General features: G+C 33.3%; 3 protein-coding genes and 1 pseudogene across 4 annotated transcripts; 1 reads left to right on the top strand and 3 right to left on the bottom strand.

Annotated features, from left to right (window-relative positions):
* Positions 1 to 865: 865 nt before the first annotated feature.
* LOC149907002 (uncharacterized) lies at positions 866 to 6,402 on the bottom strand. Its single transcript, XM_090103731.1, has 6 exons — positions 5,712 to 6,402; positions 4,687 to 4,778; positions 2,758 to 2,978; positions 2,361 to 2,583; positions 2,013 to 2,161; positions 866 to 1,699 (listed from the first exon to the last, which is right to left on the bottom strand). Exons 1-6 carry the CDS (start codon positions 6,376 to 6,378, stop codon positions 1,492 to 1,494), a joined length of 1,560 nt encoding a protein of 519 aa, XP_089959857.1. The 5' UTR covers positions 6,379 to 6,402; the 3' UTR covers positions 866 to 1,491.
* A 225-nt stretch (positions 6,403 to 6,627) lies between these two features.
* LOC149907001 (beta1,4-N-acetylgalactosaminyltransferase B-like) lies at positions 6,628 to 9,667 on the top strand (annotated as a pseudogene). The gene is made up of 3 exons (XR_016456962.1): positions 6,628 to 7,701; positions 7,888 to 8,239; positions 8,345 to 9,667. The product of XR_016456962.1 is annotated as a beta1,4-N-acetylgalactosaminyltransferase B-like (transcript).
* Positions 9,103 to 11,023, bottom strand: LOC149907000 (motile sperm domain-containing protein 1-like). The gene is made up of 4 exons (XM_090104059.1): positions 10,826 to 11,023; positions 10,589 to 10,752; positions 10,351 to 10,514; positions 9,103 to 9,913 (listed from the first exon to the last, which is right to left on the bottom strand). The coding sequence occupies exons 1-4, from the start codon at positions 10,944 to 10,946 to the stop codon at positions 9,724 to 9,726; spliced, it is 639 nt and encodes a 212-aa protein (XP_089960185.1). The 5' UTR covers positions 10,947 to 11,023; the 3' UTR covers positions 9,103 to 9,723.
* A 499-nt stretch (positions 11,024 to 11,522) lies between these two features.
* On the bottom strand, positions 11,523 to 17,435 carry Nprl3 (GATOR complex protein Nprl3). Its single transcript, XM_090104057.1, has 11 exons — positions 16,988 to 17,435; positions 16,448 to 16,642; positions 15,678 to 15,772; positions 15,266 to 15,479; positions 14,809 to 14,963; positions 14,382 to 14,513; positions 13,970 to 14,134; positions 13,278 to 13,479; positions 12,482 to 13,133; positions 12,022 to 12,215; positions 11,523 to 11,926 (listed from the first exon to the last, which is right to left on the bottom strand). The coding sequence occupies exons 1-11, from the start codon at positions 17,184 to 17,186 to the stop codon at positions 11,775 to 11,777; spliced, it is 2,355 nt and encodes a 784-aa protein (XP_089960183.1). The 5' UTR covers positions 17,187 to 17,435; the 3' UTR covers positions 11,523 to 11,774.
* Between the last annotated feature and the right edge of the window lie 45 nt (positions 17,436 to 17,480).

The following is a 17,480-nucleotide window of genomic DNA, read 5'->3' as shown; positions in this document are numbered from 1 at the left end:
CATTATGCTCTGTAATTGGAAAACAGCCGTTTATGAAGAAAATTTTATCGTCGTAACCATTGAGGTATTATTACTAGAGAGGGCACCACGAACAAAATCTGTGCAACAAGCGCGGCGGCGCGAGGCGGCTAGTGAGTCATACACTTTGTAGATATTCTGCCTCATAATACTTATAAATTAAAACCAATCAATGTAACAAATAAATATTGTTTAATGTTTATCTTATTAAAAAAATATGAATAAACTTATCAATTAAAACCAATCAATGTAACCAAAAAAAATTGAGTTTGAGACGATTGACTCTAACTCGTGTTAAAAAAAGTGTAGTAGCGATGTCCTCTCTAAGGCACGTAGTACATGTAACTCAATGGTCGTAACGAGGTAATTTCAACTACTGTTTACCTACCTTTATGTACTTTTAATGAAGGTTCTTTTTTCTTGGTAATGAAGCAAGAAAAAATAATAGACATTTTATGAATCAATCGTTTATTTTTAATAAAGTTGCGACTAGTTTCAAATAACATTATTACTCTAACAAAAAACATAGTCCAGTTTCAAAGTTCGACTAAGAATTTGTTGTGTGGCCCAGATTTATATTAAAATTCAAATAATATTTAAGTAACTACATGGACTACGCAATTAACATAATAAAATTATATAAACAATAATAATTACTCATATTTTTTACAATAGCGATAATTCAAAAATTCCCTTTAGCAATAAGCTCAAATTAAAATATCAATAAATAATCATAATAATTAATGTCATTAAAGTCATAAATTTCGGTCTGTAAACATTTTTAGTTTTTTTACATTAGAGTGTAAAATATACTATACGTACTTAATAGAGTACATATATTATTAACGCTGAAAAAAACGAAGCGTTTTTTAATACATATAAACCGCTATTTCATTTAGCGGTAATAAACGTTATCTTTTGTTAAACTTAATTGGAACAGTAATTTGAATGTTTAATTTAGAATTTTAACACGTTAGCGCATCTTAATATTTATTCGAACATATTATGAAAAATTAATTCGCTTACGACGTATAAACTACAAGACTAACATTTTTTTTTCTTTTTTTGAGAATGGTTGCGTTTTTTATAAAAGCCCTGGGTGTCCTTTCATAAAACATACAGTACAGCTAAGCAGTGAAAAGTTTTATCAAAGTTTTTTATACGGGCTGTGTTTTTGATGCAAGCCAAGGCGAATATTTTATGAAGGCCGTGTATACGCGGTGAAAAACGGCACTATTTTTAATTTATATTGGGACACAGCCAGGTGGATTATAGCGAGAACAAATATTTCACCGCTAAAAAGAGAATTAGCGTCTTTTGCGGTCGTAACTATAACTAGCGGTGTTAAACGTTAGCGTTGTTTGACATTAACAAATTTGTAGCGTTTTTTCATGTAACCACGAAGGGTTTATTCGAACGGCGGGTCTGCACAGAGCGAGCGACACGTCTGTGACGAATTAAAGTGACAAGACGTTAATCTTTATTAGGGCACAGCAGGGGAAACTTGAGCGGCGATATTTGCACGGTGCGCGTGAGCGAAGCGGTGCGTGGGGATCGCGGCGAGCGGCCGCATCGCGCGGCGGGGTAGGGCCGCGCGCGCAGCTCCTCCGCGCTGCGGAACGTGCCGCGCGTCACTCGCCGCCGGTATAGGGATGTGACTGATGTCTCTTGTAGGAGGCATCTGAAAATTGGTAATGTGTGTTTTAATGCGAATTTAATTCTCATTGGAATAGCACTTTATAATTATTTTAAGTCTCGGGCATAAGCCGTATTAGCCATCTTTTCATCCACAGCTTCGTCCACATAAAGTAACCATGGATCCATGGGAATGAGAAATTCATAGCGGAAAAAGTATGACAATCTCTATCCTCCATACTATCTTCAGACAGAAAAATCATATCATACAATCTGTCAATTGACTACGTGAAAATGAAGAAAAACAAATAAACAAACACAGTTTCTCATTTATTATATCAGTAAGGATTAGAACTTACTTTTCCAATTCCGAAAGCTGCTGCTTTGGAGTAGAAGCTGCGACGGGTTTATTTCTACCGAGTCTTGCTCGTGTCGTCTCGAGTAAATGTTGCGTCACCAACGGTTGTTTTGTTTCCTTTTGTGTTGGTTTTGCTCGAACAGGATTATTCTAGAAATACATTGGATTTTCAAAAAATGATATTTGTTATCATTCAGAAGGCTATAAAAAGAATTAAACGCCTTTTTATACGCTACAATTATTAGGCTTGTTTCACATTATGTGGGATATGCACGCTATTATGTAAAAGTTATTAAGAACTGGAAGTAAGAGAATAAACAAACCACGTTTGAGTAGCAATTCTTCATACCTTTGTTTTTCTCAATTTCACGTTCGCAATATCCTCCGGTGTAATGGTGAGCCTTGGGCCCGGTATACGCGATGGGGCGGACCCGCATCTTGGCAGCGTATTCGCCCGTACCGGTAGTTTAGAGTTCTGCGGGGGTGGAGGAGGCGGAGGGGGAGGGGGAGGCGGTGGAGGAGGTGGTGGGGGTGGGGGACAGGATGGCTTCTGCGTTTGGGTCTCTTGAGAACTGGAAAAAAATAAGAATTCGATGTACCAGTTGAAATAAAAAAAGGATGGTATAGAGTGAGTACTTAAAACAAATGAAATATAGGTAAGTATACATAGTTACCTGTCATTTTTTTTTAATTTTACAGAAATAACAGAAACCATAATAAGCTATGTACTAATAAACCAATTTTACCTGAGCTTACCCTCGAGTTCCTCAATCTTCCCCATCATTCTCTTCATCTGCTCTTGCATACACTTGTTCTCTTTGGCCAACGTTGCCTGCGTCTGACCCATCTCTTGTATATATCTTTTTAATTCCTCAACTTCTGCTGCGATAGCATTTTCTTTAGTCTCCTTTTCAGTTATTGGTTCCCTTATCATGTCCGCGTACAAGCCAGTAATAGACTGTACGCTCTATGAAGAGCAAATGGTACAAGTATTAGTATTTAATAACATAAGTATTATACGTTGTTAAGATTATAAACATAGTTAAATGTCTCTCTCGTCCGCATCAACAATTCTGTAGACAGAAATTAAAATAGGCAATGAAATTATGCCCCGGCTTCGCCCGTAGTGCATGTTTACGTTTTCTCTCCTTAATGCTGGCCATACACCATACTTCCTATCGTCCATTCGGCATGACGCTACCGATTGGATCAGTTAGAACTGACCATGTGTGGGAGTGGATTGGCATTATTTGGCATGATAGTTATACTTGACGGAACAATCGAATTTCGATTCTTTTGGCTTGATCATGGCGATTGGATCATGTCGATTGGACCGTGTATGGCGGTATGCGATCGTCACTTCAGTCTGGTCAATTTTCTGGTCATTTTTCGTCCAAGCTGAAGCATAGGCGCTTCGCTCGCTTGGTGTATAAATATGAAAGTATACGGATGTTTAGATGTCAACGGTTACGGATTTGAATAAGATTTGTTTGGGAGATAGATGAAGTACCAGATTACTTAACACATTGGGTACTTCTCATTAAATAGGTACATATATATAACAATAATCTTCCTAAGCTTCCCGGTATGTAATCCTTTTTTTGTTTCATTTTTACGAATAAAACGCCCAAAACGGCTAAAACATCGTCGTCTGTCACCGCCCACCGGTGACGCCATGGCTTCAACTGAACGTTGCTGCCGATTGGACAATTCAAACGTTGTGTGTGTGGTCTCTATGGACAAACTGCAGATTGGATCAAGCTACAGCGTCATGCCGATTGGACGATAGAAAGTATGGTGTATGGCCAGCATAAGAATCATCTTCGTACTTCAAGCAATATTATAAAAAAAGAATTAACGAAATCGGTTCAGCCGTTCTTCAGTTTTGTGCTTAGCAATACCTACATTGACGATTAATTTTTATTATACAGGGTGTCCCACTATTGGTATACTAAGCGCGAAGGGACTTGTAGTTTTGCATACCCTGATCACGTAAAAAATACTTAAACAACAAAATTATATCAAAAAATTTTTGCTAAATTTTTCCTGAAAATCCATGTTTTCTTCTCTAGCTTCGTGCTGCTGGCATATTACGCTTCGCTAATATGAGTATTTTGTCTATGAAAACATAATCTTAAACAATAGGTCACGTGCGGGTGGGAAAGTTGGACGGGTTGCTTGTTAGGGGTGTACACATAGAGTTTTAAGAAATCGTCTATTTGAAAAAAAATGTGTTTGGAATTTTATAAGTATTTTTTACGTACTCAGCGTATGCAAAACTATAACCTCCTTTGAGCTTAGTATACCAACAGTGGGACACCCTGTATAGATTTATATTTTAACAATTTTTTTTTTCGTAAATTTTATATACATATACTTAGTTAGTTAACTTTATGTGAACTCTATCAAATAGATTATTATATAAGATACCTAACAAAATAAAACAAAAGTCGCGGGTTCAAATATAGCTCACGATAAAAAATGCATTCTTTCGCGTTAGATTGTTCTATTTTCCGAGAAATTAAATAAAAAATGTTAGTATTAATATGAATCGTAAAATATCAGTTGAGTAGTGCTTTTTATGGAGTGAAGAATTACGACAAAAATAATAAAATACAAAGCTAATCACAATATTTAAAAAACCTAGTTATATTAAAAATATTACAATTAAGTACCTTTTTTCCGATCCATGAACATAATTCCATTATTCGCCAAACGCGCGTACGATTACTTCGTCGAAGAACCTTCTCTCTCCTAGGAGTACCAGCTATACACAAATAATAATCTACATGAAACTTTGCACTAGATGTTCCCATAATTCCCATAACAAATCAATAACATCATATTTTTGTAATATGAACTCAGACAAGCGATATTCGATACGCGAAATGTTCGAACAACAAACAAAAATTAAATAAAGGTCCTAACAAGTTTTCGACCGTTACATATTTTTCGAAGGAGAATGGTATTGCGGCATGATGTCACTCTTCTATATATATCACGTCTAATACGAGTATACTTAGAATATTTTCACAGCTTGTTTACATACGTAATAATCTCATCTTATTTTCTAATCATGAAACCTATATTAACTATCTATTTTAATTAACAATTACAGAGTATTACGTCACAGTATTACTTATTTCCAATAAAATATATTTAGCGAGTTACAATAATATCTAACTAGTTTAAATAAATAAATTTATTTTTTATTTATCTAACTAGTTACACGGTTTTAATTGGAATGGTTTCTGACTTCGGATTAAGATCGATCGGCCTTTTTTTATTATGTATAATCATTTTATTATCCTAACCACAAATCTTGGCTTTTGATCTCTTAGAAATATAAAGGTACCAATTATTAATTTTTAATTATTATGATTTAAAGCATGTAACTACTCTGGTAACTGGTATTCCTCTGTGAAATCTGTAGAGATGGACCTTAAATTTTTTTTAGACGAATGAAGATGGATATATCTCGATAATAATAGGTACCATGACAAAATGTTCATTTGTTTAGATATTAGTACCTACTTAACGAGTTGAGGCATAGAATATTGTTAATTATTCTCTTTCTAGGATGAAATTACAAAACGGTATGGATATACATATATAATTCCTGCAGTTTTAGGCGTGAGTAGAGATAATTTTGTTTTTTTTTTTATAAAGTGTGAGATAATAAAATATAAAAAGTATGTACCTGGGGTATTATTGGCAGAATAATTTATAACATGTTTTCGAGACCGAAAAATCGCATCTTTAAATAAACTGGTATCTGATTTTCTTCGTCTTTTTCGCGTCTTAAATGAATAATTGCTATTAACCGATTTAAATGAAGCTTCTGACTCTGAACAGAGACGATTTGACGAACTTGATGTTCCATGTATTTTTGGTTCAGTAAGATCTGACGCGCTTGATGTATTGGACTCGATGGATTTAATCTTTTTCCACGGGCGCAAATTCCTGTGTTCGTCATGAGTCTCTTGTCTAAATCTCTTAGACCTAGCTGTATTCTCGGTGGACGTCGATTCCTCCAGGTCGTATTCATTATAATCTTTATTAAAAGATAAATTTATATCCACAATGTCACAATCTTGTACAGTTGGTTCAGTCTGTGTAGAACTATTCGTCCTGCTTCCTTCAGAACTTACGTCAGGCATAATTATGGTTACGAACGGCGGTGTTTTGTTATTTTCACAATCCTTTGAGTCTTGAAATGAAACGTAAATACTCTGATCCCAAGATGTATCTAATCCACTTTCTCTGTTATATCTTCGAACAGGTTCTATAATGTTAGATAGGGAATCATCTTCTCTATCCGGAGTATCTATGACGAAGTTATTTTCTTTTTCAACAATAAGTGCCATGTTGATGTATATAAAATGCCAGCATTACATATAATATTAATAAAGTTTTTACTTTGTAGTAGAAATTATACTATGAAACTAAGCTATGAATTAACTAGCAATAATCTAACCAACTTGCACATAATTATTTGAATAACGAACTATCGTAACCACTAAAAATGGTTCGATTAATTTATTTTTTTTCAAACTACCGTCACACAATAAAATAAATTTTCTACCGCGGATTTAAACGTACGATCATAGATAATACTGTATATGCGTACGATCTTGTAACTAAAGGAAATAAATGAAACAAGACTAGAGGAAAATCTACGATACGCAATTGCTGATGGCATAGTTTTTTTAACCGTTTGTGGTTTGTACCGTAGCTGTAGTGTGTTCATCACAGGTGGCTAAGATGTTTAATTTAGTCCTAATATTAAGGAAGCCCATTAATGATTTCAAGTATGCACGTTTCTCATGCACATTGTTTATAATCACTTTATAATGAATCAAATCAAAATTCTCTAAGGCCGCCTTTCCATCTGCAAGAAAACTTGCGCTAGAAAATATGTCCGACAGTCTGTCTGACAGCAGCTTGCAAGTCTACTTGCAGCCGCAGGTGGAAACGCGGAATTCTGAATAAAAAGCGGGAAAAAATAAATAACACTTTTTGTACGTAGTGACAATTCTGACCGACAATCTGTCGGCCACTGGGCACTGTTTGCAATTTTCATTGTCTAGACTTGGTACCTTCTACCTCTATGGTCTAGAGTCTAGACTGCAGGGACCACAGGCAAGGACATTGCGGATTGCCCAATGGGCAAGAGCCTAAAGCTGTCAAAATTCAAACGTCAAGTCAATATTCAAAAACATTGAATTTTTCATGTTTGTTTTTCCTATCAAATTAATGTATTATTGCAGTTTATTAAAGACAAGATAGTAATATGAAAACCGTGAAAATGTCGGAACCATGACTTCTGTTTAGAAGTAAAAAATTTGATTTATCATGTATCATTTCAACAAAAAGAAAATTTTGTTTTGTTGCACTGTAGTGGGATTATTATTATTATTCTTTCATTCCAACAATGTTTCAAGAAAAAAATATGATTATATTATGAAGGAAAATATCATAAGTAGTCTCCATGTAGGAACCTCCGAAAATTATACAAGCACAGCATACGTAGAATGTGAATATTATGATGTTATTTACGATGAAACATCCTTACCTATAAGTTTGGTTGATGCGGATTTAGAAGAAATTCACAAAATTAAAGAAGGAGGAGAATATGCTCCATCTGAGTGTAAACCAAAATATAGCACTGCTATTATAGTACCATATAGGTACATATTTGACTCTTACTTACTTTTATTCCAATTACATTTCTCTAAGGATACATTATATATTCATTTTATGCCTGCCGTTTGATTTTTTTTAATATTATGTACTTGGTTTAACTACTTACATCATATTCTTAGTTATTTAGGCAGGTATATGTTTCTATGTAATAAAACAACTTTTTCTTACAGGGATAGAGCTGAACAACTAAGAGGGTTTTTAGTTTACATGCACTCATTTCTGCACCATCAACATATACATTACCGAATCTATGTTATAGAGCAAGTTGACACTCATCCATTTAACAGAGCAAAATTGTTGAATATTGGCGCATTAGCTGCTATGCAGGCGGGATATCCTTGCCATATCCATATTATCAAACCAATATAAGAAAATAAATGGAATGAATAACAATTTTTATGCCACTAGTGGTGATAATGATGATTTATATTCCAGAATTGAGGCCTCTAATTTAAAGTTATGTAGGTTTGATCCTACCACAAGCGAATATTATATGACAACACATAACTCAGAATTTGAAATGTGAGTATTAAATGTACTTCTCTAGTTTGTATAACTAATACAATATTTATAACTGAAAGTACAATCGTATATTGCAGCTAAACTGGTTTTTTAATGACATTTCAGTGAACAGAAAAAAAGCAAACTTACTTTTACTAAGAAGAGTATGTTAGAGAATGGATTGAATTCAATTGAGTATACAGAAGTGGCAACAGTACTCCATCCATTATTTACTCATATCATGGTTGACTTGTAGATTTTAGTTTAGTTGTTAGTTGCTTAGTTCCTGGTTTCTAGTCATTAATGTACCTGCCATTAGAGTAAGTATGAAATACTTTTGTGGAAGCTTTTGTTTTAGATTATACAAATAGTGCCTTGCATTGTATCAGAACAGATCTTTATTTATACACAAAACATGGTCAGAAGCAATAATTTTATGTATGACTGTATCTAAAAGTTCTTCATACTGCATGTTGCTAGAAGTTGTGGTTACACTAGTCATATCACTAGAATATTCAAAGTTCCTGAGAGTTTTACTGTAGGATTGCTCATCATATATTTCAAGCAATAATTCGGATTAAACATTATTTTAGAATTATATAATGTATGTCAAATTACTGGATTAAGTTTCATGTGCCTTTGCTTAGCTGTTGGAATGTACCTATTCAATTATAAATTGTCATAATTGATAATATGCATTGTCATGTAGTTCAAGCCGTCCTATAAAACAAACAAGTTAGAATTGTTTCTGACAATAACACATATTAATTATATGTAGATAAATTATCATGTTGTTAATGGTTAAGATTTGAACGCATTTGTAGATTGTAATCAGTTATTAATTTCATTACTCATATATAGATTCAAAAATAAAACTAGTGAAGTAGTGTTTATCATATATTTGGTTCATTTATTTATAACATGGTCCCAAGGAACATAGGAAAATACTAAAATGTTGAAATGTTTTCATAACTTAAAATTTTACTTATTATTAAGTAGAAATTATTTAGATGGATTGTGATACTATTTTTATGTTGTTTACATCTTTATTTTTGTGAAATCCACATAACTTTCACATGTAATTGTCATACACATTACAGCATAGCAGCAATAATATCAAAATCTAAACAAGTAACACAATGCACATAAAATTTAACTTATAACTATGAATTTATAAAAAATATCACACCACGAAATTCAATGTCAAAGCACCATTCAAATATTACCATCACACCAAATCAATATGAGGAAAATTAATATTTAACACACATTAATAAAAAAATATATAAAAAATGCATCAACAAATAATTTAAGTTGCCTCTATATTATGTTTAAATTAAAGAACATCAATGTATAATATTTTTACACATTACTTATTATGAAACATCATAATATAAGCATAGTTATTTACATGTTATGTACGCTTTGTTAATAAATTTTTTAAACTGAGTCCTCTTTGTCATTTCAACCACCTACCCATACACCAATGCTTAATTGAATAATACCTAAGGCCGTAAGACCAGCATACTGACCAATCCAAGTACAAAAGAGAATACTAATTTGAGGTTTGACCCAATGTGAAGCCATTCAGGCCACTGTGATTTTACTACTTGTTCAGGTTGAGTGGGCAGAAGCAAAGCTGCTATGCAACATATACTAACTGCAACTGCTACTATGTTTATTGGTTGATGTTCTCTGAAATAATGAAATGAAATTGTTAAATAGTTACATTAATAAGTAATAAGAGTAATAAGAGTTATTACAGTAATAAGAGACAACACAAGGTCTTTAAATTACAACATTGTGGTTTGTCCTTGAGCCTTGAACTCAAAAATATTATAACTTATTTTAATATATAAAATACCTAAGCAATTTAAAATCTTATATATAAAAATGAATCGCAAAATGTGGTGGTAAGCACATAACTCGAAAACAGCTGAACCGATTTCGATAATTCTTTTTTTATTATATTCCTTGAAGTACAAGGATGGTTCTTATGTAGAGAAAACGTAAACATGTACCACGGGCGAAGCCGGGGCGGACCGCTAGTTAATAATATATTTAATAATTTGATTGTACAGGTTCAACTCTATATGAATAAACTAGACTGATCTAAATTGGTATGTACTTACCTATGTGATGGATGATTGCATGTCCCTTTTGAATGCTCTTCTGATGGCCTAATTGGGGCTGGCCTAGTAGTTAATGGATGAAAATTGTCTCCAAGGCTTTCTTGATTAATACTTAATGGTTCACCGTCTATCAATTTTGTAGGAATGTCTCGTTTACCCAGTGCCTGTAAAACAACATACATTGACAACAAACATGTATTTCAGATGAATAACACTAAAAAGATGATAACAATGTTACCTGTTGTGTGTTTTTGTCATACATTGTTATCCTAAACTTCTCTATTGTATTGCAATGCGAAACTGAAGGCTGCGTATATCGCACAACTATATCGATACAACTTTGAGGAGCAATCACTCCTTCTGGATCGATAACAGTAAATTTGTTTGGTGAAGTACATAGTACTGGAAAAATACGTAAATCTATTTAATAAAAACCACCTCGACTACATCGCAGAATAAGTTAAGCTTATCATACCTTTGAAATTCACAGAAAAATCGTATGGGTTATACACAGTAAGTAGTTGCTTGTGTGTATGCCTAGCGTTTAAATAAAATTCTAATGAAACAGGAAATACAAACACTGGAAAGTTTTTCATTTTGCGAAAAGCTGTAGCAGTCACTTTTTTTTCAATAACAAAGCGAAAACAGAAACACAATCACAACTCCGTGGGATTTTTGTCTGCCGTATTATTATAGTACTCTTTGGATTTTTGCATCTCTAAATTTGTTATTTGACACTGACACTGACTTTATGTCAAATGTCATATCTACAAAAATGACCACAAACCACCACAAACAGACAAAAAGGTTCAATAAGGCTGTCATTCACGAAACATTAAAATGTAAAAATTATCTTTTAATTGCATTCGATTGCGAAATTTGGTATGCAAATAGTTGAGGCCCAAGGTCAAACTTACTACTTTTTTTTTACCATTTATGCCTTGATAATACAACGCTTTGTCTGAAACACGGTGTTGTGCGAGTCGTGGAGAACATCTACAATCGACATCATTACTTTTCGTCGACTAAATTGGAAAGGGATGGAAATTACTATAAACTTTTATTAAAAATTTGTTATCAACTTTACTTTTTTACCTAGGGACAGTTAATTGGGACACTTGTACTTTATTCACCAATTATATGTTGAAAATATTAAATGAATAAAAAAACCGTACAATATAATAATTTATTGAGCTATATACCAAATACACGTCTTATAGGAAACTAATTTTGCATTTTCACGATGTATGTGCTTAAAAATAATAATAATGAGTAGTTATGGCAGATTTAGTTTTGAATATAAATCCTTGAGTGTTATGCAAAAAACTTTATGTAAACAAAAGCAAATGTATTTTCACAAAAAAACTTTATCACAAGAAATTGTCAATTATGCTTTGGTTATAAACAATAAACAAGAATCTACATTAATACGGATATAACATGGCAACGGCGGGGTCCTCAGTCTCAAACGTTATGAGGACATCTTTAAATTTGTCTAGTAGCTGCATTAGTTGTGACCGAGTGACATTTTCCATAAACATAATTTCCTCTAGGTGCTGTTCACCACGGAAATAACCTGAAATAAAAAAAAACCGATAGTATTATTATGAAACCAATACATTTTTTCTTAATTTTCGTCACCAATCATAATGAAGTTATAACTAAGTATACCTTTTTTATGTAATTGTGCGAGTAACAATAAATCATCGGGGTTTTCAGCTGCGGGTATTTTAGCGAGCACGGCTCTTTCTTCCGCAGTGAATGTATCGAGAAGAGATTCAGTTGTCGGCGGATCGTTGGGCAGGCGACACGCGTCCACTGCGTCGCAGCCGAGCGGCGCCGTCCATACTGTTGGTGACTGAAAACTGTAAAAAAAACACAAAAAGATGGTTATTTTTCTCTATGAGATGCGAAAAATACAGACTGCATTTAAAGCGACATAATTGAATGTAGGGCATGGACCAATATTACTCTAGAGTCTAAAAAGAAATTTTATTAGAATAATTGAAAATCATTAAATAAAAGAAAATTTTTAATTGAAAACTGTGTACCATCAGAATAGACACAAAAATTTAATGATGAAAATTACTGTCTAGTTAAACTGATATGTGGATATTTTAGCTTTACCTACCTCATTTCACTTTGTAACTTCAAATTCAGCGACACACCATTCTTCTTGTCCACACCATTACTTATGCCGTGATATTTTTGTCTCGGCGACACATCAGCATCACTTTCGAACCTATCTTCATCACTACTCGCGTCCCTTAGACCATCCTTTAGGGATAAATCCGACAATCTTGAAGTCAGTGATTTTTCCTCTTTACTATGATCATTGTGACCGTTGATATCTGTGTGTTCATTTACGTGATCACCATTCATGCCATTGCCATTTATATTATTCGAAATTCCACTGTCAACTGAATTCGCTTGCTTCTTTTGTGGTTTTTCCTTATCACAATCACCATTCATATCGGTTTTTATAATGCCATCTACTACATCAACTCCATCGTCGAATGAATGATTGGCGGAATCGATTTCATTGAATTTATCGTATTTTGTGTGGTCAGATTCTATAACAATGGGCTTCGTGTGCGAGAAATCGGTTTGGTTCAGGTTGTTTTGTGTGGGATAGTCATTATTAGAGTCAGGGAATGACTTGATAGTTTCCCGAGTTTCAACCGGCTCGGGGACATTCAATTGCAGTTGGTTAAGTGATGAAAACGATATGCTGTTTGATTGATAATACGTATCGTGTTTTTCACAGTAATATTCTTTTCCATCTGAAATCATAAAAAAGATATTATTAAAATATTAAATTTTTAAGTTTTATTGCGAATTTTTATACACATTTAATAAGTTACTTCGTATCATTTAAAATACTCTGGATTAGATTAGATATTTTGAAACAGTTAAAAAGTTGAAACCTAGCGCCTGCGGGTTGTTCTGGTGGCGGTGGCGCGGCCAGTGCGGCGAGTTGAACTGCACGTAGGTGTGCAGCTGCAGCAGCAGGCGGCGCTGCAGCAGCCACGCCACGAGGCGCGCGAGCCGCCCCCCGCCCCGCGCGCCCCACGCCCCGCTGCGGGACACGTACCACAGCGGCGCGGGGAGCGAGAACTCGCTCAGCATCTGTATCAATTAAAAACGCTCGTATTAGGTGCAGCTGTAACTGGGTTCATTAAAGCAGCTCGACGGAACAGTGTGCTTTTCAAATTTTGAAGCGTGAAAGCTAGTGACTTAAATTTATTTTCAGTGAATGAAGGGGCTACTGAAAAACAGCGCTTCACAAGTGTAGCACATGATGAAACCATTTTTGCCACCAAGCTGATTAGACATAAGTACCATTTTTATTGTATTTTATAATATTTCGTATTTTATATAATTTTGATGGTCCAAATAACCTTTTTTTTTCTTTGACCATCGCAAAAACACTTTTTTATCCCTTAACCTTGAGAAACTTTTTTTAAAGTACCAGAATGGGGAGTTTCGCATTTTATTGTCATTTAAATTTTGGACAATTTTACCAATATTCAATATGACAATTTTAATAACATCACTCTTTTTTTAGATTTTGTTATTCTAATTAATTTTCATTTATAATTCAAAACATTGGTGTTACCTGTAATAAACATAATCCAGGGAATTCCTTTGCAAACTCCTCCACAAGAGGTGAATGTATATGAATATTAGCCGCCGGCGATACAACATACACATTGCCTTCACATAATGGATATATAACTGTAGCTTTCGCCCAATATACAAGATGACCAGTTAACTGAAATGCCTGAAATAAGAAACATTATTTTTTAATATTACATTCATCGCTTTTTAAAGTCTTGCAACAGAATAAATCTGATGATGGAGACCCAATCATGATAATTATTAATTTCTTAGTGGCATATGTTACTTTTTAAAATTTTACTATCAACATTTTTGAGTGAACAAGGGCACTAAAATTATAGTAATAATTTTTTTATAACTTTGATACAATATGTCTACTTTGTTTATAACTAATAGCGATGTTTCCTTACCTGTGTTAATGTTAAGTCAGCTTCAATAGCCAATGTTTGTAAGCTCTTCAATGGGCTGTATAATTTTATTAGACGGAGTAGCGCTGGACTTCCGTCTAAAGGTATTGATTGTAATAAATCATTTGGATTCACCTGAAATAGTAAATTTATGGAACATTTATTTTTTTGATAAATTGACAGTGTATTGAACGTTCAATAGTAAGACACTGAATGTTCAATAGCATTAATGTATGTGATCTCTATTTGATATTGTTTTTTCAAATGTGTGTATAAAAATAATATGCAATATGTATTTTGAAATTTACTCTATATAAAGTAGATATTCCACAAAATCCTCCAATAAAAGATGGTTGTTAGTTATGATAAAATAATAGAATACTAATTTAGTTACAATAGAAAATTTCACTAGGAAAGAGGTAGCACTCACCATAAGCAATATTCCATGGTAAGGCCTGAGTTTGAGAACACATTTGTCTATTGTTTCTGGTTCTACAGAGAGGCCTCTGTTATGAATCTGATGAGCTTTGTGCGGTAAACAAAATGACAGAAGCACCCATTTATTTATCCTAACTTGAACTATACCTGAAATAAAAAAATTACCATAGCTTAAGAAATGTTGTGGGAAAGTATTTATTTATTTATTTTTTTATTCTTATTATATTACTTTCCACCCGCCGCTTCGCCCGCTTTGAATTATATACTAAAACCTTCCTCTTGAATCACTCTATCTATTATAAAAAACCGCATCAAAATCCGTTACGTAGTTTTAAAGATTTAAGCATACATAGGGACAGAGAAAGCGACTTTGTTTTATACTATGTAGTGATATTGATGTACCTATCAAACCTTTTAATTAACAATTTATATGTTTCATCCTAACATACCTGTATTACTTAATTCTTCAAACACAGACTTCATAGATTTAGCCAGAGAGCTTCTTTGTAGTATCAAATGAAATGCGTTCTTGGGCATTGGTTCGGAACCATTTTCAGTTCCTTGTGTTGTCGAACTGATGGAGTGACGCGAATTGCTTTCATATTCATCATTCTCTCCATTTATTTCACTATCTAGTGCTGATACTTCATCATGTGCTGCTAACTAGAAAAACAAGGTTACACTATGAAAATAAGATGAAATTATCTAATTTAGTTGTTCCCTGTTGGACAAAAGCATGTGATTGACATGTGACATGATATAAAACTTACAATGGTTATTTCTTTAAATAGGTGAGAATTAAATTGTTTGACTAACTTATAAAGATATGGAAAAAAAGACAAGTGTGTTAGAAGTACCTACCATGATTTTCATTTCTTCAGTCAAATAGGAACATCTTTTTTCTTCATGCCTTAGTGCTTTACCAAGCCTTTTACTCAAATCATAGTAACATTTAACTGAAAACAAAAATAAAATAAGCTGTACAACAACAGTAAAATATAAAAAAGCAGTTTGGAAAAAAAAATAGTGAATTTAGAATGACATGACACAATAATTTTTGCTTTTATTATACATTTTACATATTTAAATTTTAATGTAGTACACTATTATGTATTTTAGAGCGTATACGCACTATGCGGGTAGCCGTCCGGCTGACCGCAAGCACAATTATGTACGTAATATTCATTTCTATGCGCACTGCGATGCGGCTACCGCAGACCGCACAGTGCGCATAGAAATGAATATTCCGTACATAATTGTGCTTGCGGTCAACCGGACGGCTACCCGCAATGCGGCTACCCGCATAGTGCGTATACGCTCTAAGATTCATGATGCAAGTCTAATGTGTTAAAGGTTAAATATATTTGTCCTTATTACATTATAATATACTCACAAGATAAGCAAGTATTGCACTACTTGAATTAATTTCATTATTCTGCAAGGGTCGTATAATGTGCATATAATCTACATATAAGTCTCAAAATGATTTATATCAACTAAATCCTTTAAAAAGGAATACACAATACTTACAAATACATAAACTTAATACACAAATTTCTAAGCTTTATGAATCATCGCCTTTTGGCCCAGGATTAATTTAAGGTATTGTAATTGAAAATAACATTACTTACCTATTGAATGGCTAGCCGACGCTTGTAAAGCAAACACAATATTAATGAGTATCATAGCTGCAGTGTCATGAAGCAATGTTGGATGGCCAACAAATCTGACATCATTCACTTTGAGCTCAAACTTTCTGTTGCAAAGCTCTGCTTTCACAGCAAATAATGTTGATAACATTTCATCAGTAAATCCACTTAGTTGGCCTGGAAAAATACATGTAAAGTCATTCTAGAATCATTTTGATATATCATATAATATCTTGTATGATGCACTAATTAGAAAGAATACATTGATACAAATATTCCATAGCATAGAATAAAAACTAGCTTTAATTTTCTATAAACTCCACAAAGGAGATCTTGCGGGTATGTTATATTTATGTTTTATGTTAATTTCAACTATTCAAATTAGTTATACATAGATAGTATGTTCAACATAATAACAAATTGCAAAGAATGAATCACATAATAATGAATAAATTATCTTAAGTCGTAATTTATATTACCAAGTTTACAAATCCTTTAAAACGAAATAATATTTTAAATTACCTTTGCAAATATTAGAAGTTTGAGATTGGGGATTTTGCAATAAATCTTCGGTAGAGTTGATAGCGTATGGGTTGTGACGACCACATTTCTTCTGTTTACTTTCATCTTTGTTTTCTGTTGTATATGGATATCGAAATAGTAATCTATCTCCTTTGCTATCCGACTTTACGAAAAATATATTCAATGGATTAACTTCCATTTCAATTCAATTATATGATACGTAAACAGAATAAAATTTATATTTTCCTACTTTTGTTAAATAACTCGATAGCAAGACTTTCATGCAAAGGGCACTCGAATAAAAAATTAAACGATTTGAATTGTTTGAGGTCTTTGCACATTTTACAAATAACAGCACTAGATGTGAAACTATTTATATATAATTGAGTTCTTACTGCGTTCTATTGTGTTATTGTGTTACACACATAAAATATTTTTGTAATTAGGCTGCAGGCGTGCTGCAGGTTAGTGTTTTGCTTTTGTAATGTGTCAA

This window comes from Colias eurytheme, chromosome 7 (genome assembly GCF_061535395.1).
Source record: "Colias eurytheme isolate Ceu_HAF_F1 chromosome 7, ilColEury1 Martin Lab GWU primary, whole genome shotgun sequence".
Lineage (NCBI taxonomy): Eukaryota > Metazoa > Arthropoda > Insecta > Lepidoptera > Pieridae > Colias > Colias eurytheme.
Note: the sequence above shows the minus strand (reverse complement) of the source record. Positions and strands in the feature narration are given on the sequence as shown.

What these genes read in the sequence shown, in the direction of transcription:
- Nprl3 (XM_090104057.1), bottom strand. Translation starts at nt 17,186, where the DNA reads ATGGAAGTTAATCCATTGAATATATTTTTCGTAAAGTCGGATAGCAAA. An exon ending in AACTTCTAATATTTGCAAAG is followed by an intron (nt 16,643 to 16,987) that starts GTAATTTAAAAT and finishes GTATTTTTCCAG; the next exon opens with GCCAACTAAGTGGATTTACT. An exon ending in CTGACTTAACATTAACACAG is followed by an intron (nt 14,135 to 14,381) that starts GTAAGGAAACAT and finishes TTCTTATTTCAG; the next exon opens with GCATTTCAGTTAACTGGTCA.
- LOC149907002 (XM_090103731.1), bottom strand. Translation starts at nt 6,378, where the DNA reads ATGGCACTTATTGTTGAAAAAGAAAATAACTTCGTCATAGATACTCCG. An exon ending in TTCTGCCAATAATACCCCAG is followed by an intron (nt 4,779 to 5,711) that starts GTACATACTTTT and finishes ATTTGTGTATAG; the next exon opens with CTGGTACTCCTAGGAGAGAG. An exon ending in GAACTCGAGGGTAAGCTCAG is followed by an intron (nt 2,584 to 2,757) that starts GTAAAATTGGTT and finishes ATTTTTTTCCAG; the next exon opens with TTCTCAAGAGACCCAAACGC.
- LOC149907000 (XM_090104059.1), bottom strand. Translation starts at nt 10,946, where the DNA reads ATGAAAAACTTTCCAGTGTTTGTATTTCCTGTTTCATTAGAATTTTAT. An exon ending in TTTTTCTGTGAATTTCAAAG is followed by an intron (nt 10,753 to 10,825) that starts GTATGATAAGCT and finishes GTATTTTTCCAG; the next exon opens with TACTATGTACTTCACCAAAC. An exon ending in TGCAATCATCCATCACATAG is followed by an intron (nt 9,914 to 10,350) that starts GTAAGTACATAC and finishes TCATTATTTCAG; the next exon opens with AGAACATCAACCAATAAACA.